General features: G+C 42.7%; 1 protein-coding gene across 3 annotated transcripts in view; it reads right to left on the bottom strand.

Moving 5' to 3' along the window:
• Window positions 1-3,042: 3,042 nt before the first annotated feature.
• Window positions 3,043-10,068, bottom strand: part of WWP1 (WW domain containing E3 ubiquitin protein ligase 1) — a 161,174-nt gene continuing 154,148 nt past the window's right edge. For all 3 annotated transcript variants that reach the window (XM_032786385.2, XM_032786365.2, XM_032786375.2), the window contains exons 22-24: window positions 7,293-7,389; window positions 7,033-7,105; window positions 3,043-4,879 (exon numbers count right to left, since the gene is read on the bottom strand). In XM_032786385.2, the coding sequence (XP_032642276.1) occupies window positions 4,780-4,879; window positions 7,033-7,105; window positions 7,293-7,389 (270 nt within the window). In that variant the 3' untranslated portion in view covers window positions 3,043-4,779. The remainder of the gene's footprint in view (window positions 4,880-7,032; window positions 7,106-7,292; window positions 7,390-10,068) is intronic.

Raw genomic sequence — 10,068 nt, 5'->3', positions numbered from 1 at the left:
GTTTTCGTATAGGGGTTGGTGTTAATGTGACATCATTATTTGCCCGGGTGTCGGAGGAGTGGACCTCCGTTGTAGATTGGTCCAGGCTGAGTTTCGATGGTGGGTGCAAGCTGTTGATCGTGGTGGAATTTTTTCCAGAGTCTCCTTCCATTGGGTCCAGATTGATGAAGGTGTCATGAACTGTAGCGTAGGTAGAGAAGGGGCGTGAGTGGACGAGAGCTGAGGAAGCGTTGTTCCAGGTCAGCCATAAAAATATTGGCATATGGTGGGGCCATGCGTGTGCCCATAGCGGTGCCACTAATCTGGAGGTATATATTGTCATCAAATTTGAAATAGTTGTGTGTGAGTATAAAGGCACAGAGCTCAGCAGCCACCTGTGCTGTGGCATCATCAGGGATACTGTTCCTGACAGCTTGTATTCCATCTGTGTGTGGGATGTTTCTGTAGAGAGCCTTTACATCCATGGTGGCTAGGATGGTGTTTTCTGGAAGGTCATCAATGCATTGTAGTTTCCTCAGGAAATCAGTGGTGTCACGGAGATAGCTGGGAGTGCTGGTGGCATAGGGTCTGAGTAGAGAGTCCATGTATCCAGACAGTCCTTCAGTGAGATCCACAAACCCGGAAATCCTGGACGCCCCATCATCTTGGGCATTGGCACTCTCACTGCACACCGCACCACAGTAAAGGCCCTTGTCATTCTCCGGTGTGGCAGGCATGGGTGGGGTGGACTGGACCGCTCGACCTGAGCTCGGACTCGACTCCGGTAGGAGTTATCAAGCCGCCCTCCCTGGGCCTTGGCTCCTTTCCTGTCTCTCTTTTCCCTTATGGGATACAGGAAATCTTCCTCTCCCCATTTTTATTTTGCTGCTTGGCAGGTGCTGGAGATTGATACCGGTCCATCAGCTGCACTGGTGGGGCACTCCACACTGATGCTGCAGTGCTCGAGGCAGAGTCGGACCTTTATTGCTCCGGTGCCAGAGTTACAGATGACTCCATTAGGAGCACTTTGAAACACAAGTCTCTCTCCTTCTTAGTCCAAGGTTTGAAGGACTTGCAAATACGGCACTTGTCACTTATATACGACTCGCCAAGACACCTTAAACAATTATGTGGATTGCTGATGGGCACCAGTTTCTTGCAGCGATTGCAGGGCTTAAAGCTTGGGAACCAGAGCATGCCCCATCCCTAGGCTAAGTCATAGAATCATACAATATCAGGGGTGGAAGGGACCTCAGGAGATCATCTAGTCTAACCCCCTGCTCAAAGCAGGACCAATCCCCAGACAGATTTTTACCTGTTCCCTAAATGGCCCCCTCAAGGATTAAAGTCACAACCTTGGGTTTAGCAGGGTAATGCTCAAACCACTGAGCTAGTCCCATTCGGGACCAACCAGCTAAAACACTAACACACTAAGGGAAACTTAACTATGTACAACTTTTTACAAGAAAAGTTTGAAACGCTGAGCAAAACGAAAAAGGCTAGCCAAAGCAGCAGACGTTCGAGCACTGTCACTGGCGGCAAGAAGGAACTGAGGGTTGGGGGAGTCGCCAATGGCCCTTCTACCGCAGCATATGCACGCCCCTCCAGAAGGTGCCAGGGCTGGTCCCCTACAGATACCACCAAGGGAAAAACTTCTGGCACCAGTGCATGTGGTGAGCACACACACCTAAATATGGAATAGACATGAACAAGCACTCAAAGTATTCTACATGTTGGTCATTTGGGGCCCAGGTGTGGGGGAGTCCTTGATCAGAATGCTGGAGGTTTCAGGGATGACGACCCCAATTCAATCAAAGCATTCTAATACTATTCATGCACTCCCTTCTCCCTGACTACGTACACAAAATTCCTCCCATACACAAAGTTCCTCCCAGTTACTGCTGATTGGGCCCTCCCAGCTGGTCATGGTCCCGCTGCTAGATACTTCTTTCCTGCTCCGCTAGCCTCTTCCTCACCCCACCAAGGAGCAGAGAGACCTGTGAGAGGAGGAGAGTTACCCAGGCACCAACAGGAGATTGCAGGTAGATAAGGAAAGGTGGAAGCAAAGTTGATAACATTTTCACAGGAAGGGAAAAAAGGGATTAGAAAGGACCAACCAGCTCCTGAGAAAGTGGTATTGGCTCCTTTCTGTTTCCTTTTTCCTCTGCTTGAAATCTCCTGGCAGCTTATGTTCTTCCCTCACAGGCTCTTCCACTCCCTTCCTCTTTCCCAACGAAAAAAAGGAGGAAAAATTCATCTCCCTCCACCTACCCAATACAATGTGGTATGTACTGCATAATGCAGTACAGTTAAGAACTATAAGCAAAATGAAAGGTGCTTGTGATACAGCTATTCTTTACAAGCTGCCTGCAGATTGTATTGCATCAGTGCTACCCGAGTTCCTAATACTCTACTGATAAATGTTTTCCCATTATAAAGGATTTTTTAATTGTCATTGTTCTTGGAGAGGGTCAATATTTTTTATTTACTCCTTTTTTACTTTGTTCACTGTAATGATAATTTATCATGGAGCATGTTAGGATTAGAGAAGGGAGGCCTTGATGTCTTATCATCCCTATTATGTGTAATCTTGGCTGAGGCTTGTCCATTCATTACTTATCCTTTTCTTTGATGAAGATTGTTGTGGGGTTGGGAGATAACTACAGTTGTCAAAATAATGAACAAGGTATATTTTGTGATGTGCTGTCCTTGTTTTTTGATGTCTTCACTTACAGATTCAGTAGATTCAGAATATGCAGTGGGTCACACAGTCATTCATTAGTGCAAAACATTAAGGTTCAACTTTACTATACTTAACTCTTTTAGATGTCATTTAGGCAAATCACACATACTTAGTTCTCCAGCCTCTGAAACAATTTTTAGCTCCCTCCAATTTAATTGACATAAATCACTTATAATTTAGGTGAACTCAAACCTTTGATTTATTAATGTATCACATAATTCATGATAATAGTTCATGTTACTTTGTGTAGAGTGGCAGAGTAACTTAAGTGATGAAAAGTCTTGGTGCATGTAGGAGTAGTAAATAATATATGATAGAAGTACATTGAGCCAATCAGATCACAGCATTTATCAAAGCCATTTACAAGTTAATAGCTCCTCAGTAAATTGTGCATTTTGAATAACAAAGCATAACACAATCCAATATATAGAAAAATAAAATTTTGGTTGAATTCAATTGCTATATTAATAACATACAAGAACATATATAGCAATATTTTTCTGCATTTATGTTTTTAACAGTGCAATATGATAGATATGTTACAGAAATGTTTTAATCACATTCTAAGAAATCAGTTTTATATGTGTACAAAATTTTGTATAAGTTAAATTTAATGGAATTTACAGTGAATATTGAAAGCATGGTACAAATGGTAATTTTTAAAATGTTCTTACTCTATAATAAGGAAGCACAGTTTGCTAAAAGTAGCATTTAATATAATTCACATCAATAAGATTCTATAATTTGTTACATCTTTGCAGTTCAGAAAATGCCCTCAATACTGAAAAAAAATGATTTTATATTCTTGTGCATTTAGAACAAAAAAACTCAAAACTTTGCCTATGAAGAAAAATGACAAGATCTAGGTATACTTATTTAATTCAGTACACCTGAATTTTTATATGAACTTAAAGGGGATGAAAATATTTAATACTAATAGAAAATTATTAGTTTAATGTGTAAAGCTTATGTAACTGTCATTCTATTTGGGTTCTCTAGATCCATAACCAAAACTGAACATGAACATAAAAGCAGCAAATATTCACATTACCTTTTATGTATTCTTAAATCTCAAATTACATTAGTTTACCTTGTGAAATTTTAAAATACACAGATATAACAAAAAAACAACAACAACAACAACAAAAAACCTGTAAGACACCAGACCAAGAGAGAATGTGTTAGAGTTTCTCTTTTATTCTTTAAAGATTACCGAACATCCTCTTGGTAATAATCCAAGATATTATGTAAACAAATTTCAATGCTGCTCATGAATTAAAATATTCTGTTCAGTTCCTACAATACGTCAGAATAGTGGCACCAATTGCTTTTAAAATTAATCACATTCATCTTACTGTACATGACTCTTGTGCAAGTAATCAAGGCATTTTTCATGACCTTGGCTACATCAATGTAGTAGTGAGGATATCAGCTATTGTAAGTATTTAAAAAAAACCTGAAGTGACAGAATTTGGCATTCTGTCATCTCAAAAAGCCAGCAGCATTTTTCTACATACTTAGGATACATTTGGCCTAAGCTTTTAACACCTTTTAGAACAGCCATGCAATAAAACAATCTTGGAGATGTTGCATAAAGTGAGAAAACAGAGCAATTTGCACATTTTTCTGTATAATAAAGCCAAGATAAAGCTAATCCCCAGGTCCTTTAGAATGACTGCTATGTTTCATACACTTATAGCTCTATAAAACTAGAGCCCACTACAGGGGGAGGGGGAGGAAGAGGGAGAGAGAGTGTGTCTGTGTTTTTATATATATTTATATATATAGATTTAATATATTTTTAAATAAAGTCATTTGGCTGCTTTCAGAATCTATGGTTTGTTTTTTCCAGGTCAGTCTTTTGAAGGGGCAATAAATAAACTAGACATAGCTGAACTGTTTTGCATATCTCTGTGGAAGAACAGAGAACATTTATACTTTAGAGTTCCAGAAACATAACTGTACAGAACAAACAGCTTATATACAACTAAGTGTGCAATTTTAGTTGGCTGGACATTTTAATAATACAATATATCCTCTTTGACAAGAAGTCACTTCTACTCTTGACCAAATCCCTCTGTTTCCTCAATTGCGAAGAGCAGCTTCTCTTTCAGCTGTTCATAGCTTTTATATGGAGGCAGATCCAAACGATTGAAACTGAACAAAACAGAAGAGGGGATGGGGGAAGAGGAGGGAAAAAAGAAGTTTTATAAATTGTCTAAATCCCATTTAGAATATTTTGTGTAATTACACTTTTGCTTTTAAGAATATTGCAAAACTAAACGGTTACAGACAGAAGTTTTACATACTCTGATCTATGGGTCAGAACACAGGAATGGGAATCAGGAATTTGGCTCTCACTAACTGTGTAATATTGGGCAAGTCACTTACACACACTGCTTTACTAGGGATTATTCATTTTTAAGTGCTTTTGGATACTTGATGAAAATCCCCTACAGATGCAATGATTATATTTCCCCAAAAATTATCTTGATCTTCATAAAGTGTATGTGGTTCAAGTGCATACAACTCCAGTTTGGTTAATGAAAGTTTCTTTGAGTATATTCAGAGCACAGCATACACTCATGTGAACCATTCTTCCTGAAAGACGTGATTTATTTAATCACAGGAGGGTTCTTTGAAAGCTAAACTATACACATAGCTTTACTGTAGAATTAAAAGTGTCTAGAAACTATTTTATTCAATCGTTTTGCCATGTCTGTAGTTAAACTGTGAGCTAATCCTCATGTCACTCTAATTTTCTTTCAATGGAGAAACTATAATTTGATCAAAGCTCATGAGAAAATATGTGTAATTACAGCCATATGCCCATTTCTATTGTACAGCAGAAATTTACATAACTCTTGTGCAGACTATGTGAAGGATTCTCACATTTTTTGGTTAGAGAAAGTTCACTAAAAATGGATAAGAGAATGGATTTTAAGATAATCAAGTCTGAACAGTAAAATGGATGAGTCTAAGGCCTAGTCTACACTGAAAATTCCAAGTGCCATAGCTATGCCAACCTAGCCCCTGGTGTAGATGTAGCTAAATCAACAGGAGAATACTTCTGTTGGCCTAGCTACCGTTGCTCAGGGAGGTGATGTTCCTACAGTAACTGATAAAACCCTTCTTTTGCTGTAGGCTGCATCTACACTATAGGGTTACGATGGCATAGTTACAGCACTGTGATAATGCCCCATTGTCTTCATAGTGTAGACATGGCCTTACTCTTTCAGCCTTCCTTGAACCTTTAGAGAAGAAAAAGGGAAGACTATAGGAGGGACTCTAACAGATCCATTTAAAACATGTGTTATGAAAAGCTGATGTCTTCTTCATTTGATAGACCTGTTAATAACTCTGACATGAGTGAGAAAGCGCCATATTTTCCTCCTCTATTCCATGTAGTTGCACCTGGAAACATTTCTTCTCCTGAAATTCTCACCTCTGACCGTTAGAAACTGTTGCTGGCAACGCTAAGACTGCTTCTTCTGCTATACTACAGGGACCCTGTTGGCTACCACAAGCAGGGAGGAAACGTCTTCAAATTCCGCAAAGACCCATTCAAAGAAATAACACCACATAGGGAAAAATAATAGGATGAGGCAGCCTCGCAACAAGTGACAGAAAAAGCTGTATATGCTCCCACCAAGATGCCAGAAAAAGAAACAATCTTACTGGCTGCCCACAGTCACTCTCTCCACCACAGAAGTATAACAGCTACAGGGAGCCTGGGTCCGCATGGGGTAGGATAGTGGGGACTGAAGAGAGCCATGTGGATAGGCATTCAGATTCTAGGATGCTATTTGAAGTTCTGAATGTTTATGGGGTTCCAATCACTTTATAAGGGTCTTGGTGGCATTTTGCACACATATTTTTAAAAAGTTACACTGCGATGAAATATCACGTCAGTTGACTCCAATGCTAACTTAGCTGTGTAGCAGAAACAATGACTTGCTCTTTGAAGCAAAAATTGTGTGTGTGTGTGTGACAGAGTGTGTGTGTGTATGTATGTAAAATAAGGGGTTTTATCTTACAACTCTAAAGTATCTGAAACTATTCAAAATAAAAACAATATAAATACAAATAGAATACAAAACTGAAATTAAAAACATGGGAAAAAAGAGATATTTTCAGTAGTGGGAAAGTCACTAGCCCAGCCATTCTAAATTAACCAACAGATGGTAGTCAGGGGCAAACAGTTACTGTATACCATAGGTGCAAGACAGATGGTCTTAAACTACATTAATGAAGAAGAACAGATACAAAGTTAGCTTACATTTATTCACTGTTTCAATATTAAAACTTACCAGGTATGACTTCTCGGTAACCAGGTTTCCTTGCCAACTTTTTCAATGCAGAATTTCTGAGGACCGTTACTTCCTGAATCAAGAAAACGTATGAGATTAAATTAAATGTTGTTTTTAAACCAGTAATAATGTAGTATATTTATTAATGTATGCTAATGCTAGGATGTAGGATTAAGAAATAAGCAAAAGATTTCCACTTGTTCAGAATAAACATAATACTTATAGATTGCAATAGCATACTTCAGGGGCATTATACTTACCCATGAGCTCAGCAAAACCTCCCAGTGGTAACCGACAAGTACCAGTGACAAACTGCAGCAGTCGCATGCGAACCTCATTGTCTGTGTCTTTTACAAACTAGGAAACAGAAATTCAGAATTACTTTAAAACAGAATTGAATATTACTATGCTAATACGGCTAGAGAAAAATCATACAAAACATGTAGGAACAAGATACATGGAAAGCTGCGATTCCATAACAAACCTGAAGAGAATAACATACAGTGAATTATATATGATCTTGCACAATGATATGGTGGCAAACACAAAGGCACTGATTTTGGATTGCAGGCCCAAAGGTATCACATCACTACTGTGCACTGAAGGCTGGCAACACCTGTGAGCAGACAGGCTAATACATTAGATCAATATATACCATGTTTTAAAAAAATCTCAGAAAGGACAGGTTATTTATCATGTACAGTAACTGGACTCTTAGAGATGTTTGTCCCTGTGAGTGCTCTACTTCAGGTGCATATACGCCCTGTGCACCTTTGAGCGGGGGCTTTCGGTAGCAGTGCCTGTTTGATCCGCTTATATGCCCTAGCTATCCTAATGCCCTGCATATAGCACAGTGTTGGGCAAACCACTACCAACAGTTCCTTCTCTATCACCAAATCAAGACTCCAAAATGGAAGGGAAGAAAGGTAGGCAGTGTAATACTACAGTGACAAACATCTTGAAGAATTCCAGTTACTGTATACGATAAGTAACCTCTCTTATTTCAAAGTCTGATCTAAAACTGTTTGCAGAACTGCAGTCCCACCAAGGCAGTGTCTGCCCTAGAGGTGTGTACCCAGTGAGCGCATTGTGACGCGATTGTCCTTCAGACTTTGCAATCTGGGGTCAGTCTTGTCTGAGAAAAGGCCCTGGTCTTCGAAGGGCAAGTCCTGAATAGTTTGTTGTAATTCAGGATGAAGGCCTGATACCTCGAGCCAGGAGATACGCCTCATCGTCACTCCTGATGCTAGAGTTCTGGCTGCAGAGTCCACTGCATCGAGAGAGGCTTGGAGGGAGGTTCTTGCCACCTTTTTACCCTCCTCAAGTAAGGCCGTAAATTCTTGACGGGACTTCTGGGGAAGAAGCTCCGTAAACTTCCCCAAGGATGTCCACGTGTTAAAGTTATACGTACTTAGGAGGGCTTGTTGTTTTGCCACCCTAAGTTGAAGGCCCCCGGCTGAGTATACTTTGCGGCCTAGGAGGTCCATGCGCCTAGCCTCCTTCGGCTTAGGAGCAGGGGCTTGCTGGCCATGATGCTCCCTTTTGTTCACCGATTGCACTACTAGAAAGCAAGGAGGTGGGTGAGTGTAGAGATATTCATACCTCTTTGAGGAGACCATGTATTTTCTCTCTACTCCCCTGGCTGTGGGGATAATTGAGGCTGGAGATTGCCAAATGGTGTCCGCATTTGCCTGTATGGTGTGGATAAACAGGAGAGCCACTCTAGTAGGTGCGTCAGCCGAAAGTATGTCCACTACAGGGTCCTTATTTCAGGGATCTCCTCCACCTGTAAGTTCATATTCTGAGCCACACGTCTCAAGAGGTCTTGATGGGCCCTTAGATCAAATGGCGGACGGCCTGAAGATGTTCCCGTCACTGCCTCGTCTGGCAAGGAGAAAGGAGAGGAGAGGCCAGGGACCAGAGGGTCCTGTGGGGGCTCCTGTTCTTGAGGAGCATCATATGGTTCAGGTGGGACCTGGGTATCTGCAGGTGGTATCGGAGCCTCATCCGTGCCTATGCGGGGGGATGGCTTACTGTCACCTCTGGCACCCGGTGTTCTGACAGGGCTGATAGTGGAAACACTGAAGGAGCACCTTGTGCTTGGTGGTATGGCCACAGTGTCCAGAAGGACCAGCGATGGGGTCCTTGCTCATGGCTCTGGCTCTCGGGAAATATATGGCTGGGGACATCCAAGTCGTGCTCCTGTGGATAGGAAGCACTACCAGCCTGTGATGACACCGATGTGTCTCTCGACGGCCATGGCAGTGCTGACAGACCTTGAGAGGGAGCCACAGTTCTGGTTGTTCTTTCCCGGGGCGCTACCGGAGAGTGGTACCGGGAGCTATAACGGTACCAGGAGCGAGACCAGGACCTGCGACTGTAGCGGTGCCGGGAGGTCGACCGGGATCTTGAGTCCCTTCGTCTGGAGCGACTGCGAGATGTACGGTGCCGAGAGCGGTGATGTGAGTCAGATCGGTACCAGGAGTATGTGGTCGGCGACCGAGAGGCCAAACGGTGCCACGAGTGCGACCGGTACCACGATGGAGAGCGGTGCCGGGATCGCGAGCGGCGCCGGGAGCGAGATCGGCATGATTGAAAGCGTCAGTGAGACCGTGATCTTGAACGATGTCTTTCTGTTGGGCCGATGGAGGGTGGCCTTACCAGGGCTGGTTTCCCGATGGACTGGATGACCCGCACCGGCGGTGCTGGGGGTTGAGGCCGTGCAGACTCCGTCATAGCTATGAGCAACCTTGCCGTGGAGAAGGTCTCCGGTGTAGAAGGGAGAGCAAGCTCAACCACAGCATGAGCCGGGAAGCTGTCAGGCACCGGACTCAACGGTGCTGTGCTCGGCGGTGCCACGGCAGATGACGGTGCCGGGCAATCCGTCTTCGATGAGCGCTTCTTCTGTTGAGCTGAAGCAGCTGGAGCCATATGTTGCTTCCTGGGTCCCGGGGACAGGGAGCGGTGCTGAGCAGATGTCAGTGCCGGTAAGGGTCGGTGCCGGGGCTCCTTCTCGGTACTGGAGCGGTTCGGGAC

This window comes from Chelonoidis abingdonii, chromosome 2 (assembly GCF_003597395.2).
Source record: "Chelonoidis abingdonii isolate Lonesome George chromosome 2, CheloAbing_2.0, whole genome shotgun sequence".
NCBI classification, from domain to species: domain Eukaryota; kingdom Metazoa; phylum Chordata; order Testudines; family Testudinidae; genus Chelonoidis; species Chelonoidis abingdonii.
The sequence above is the reverse complement of the archived record's forward strand: the minus strand, read 5'-3'. Positions and strand labels throughout refer to the sequence as shown.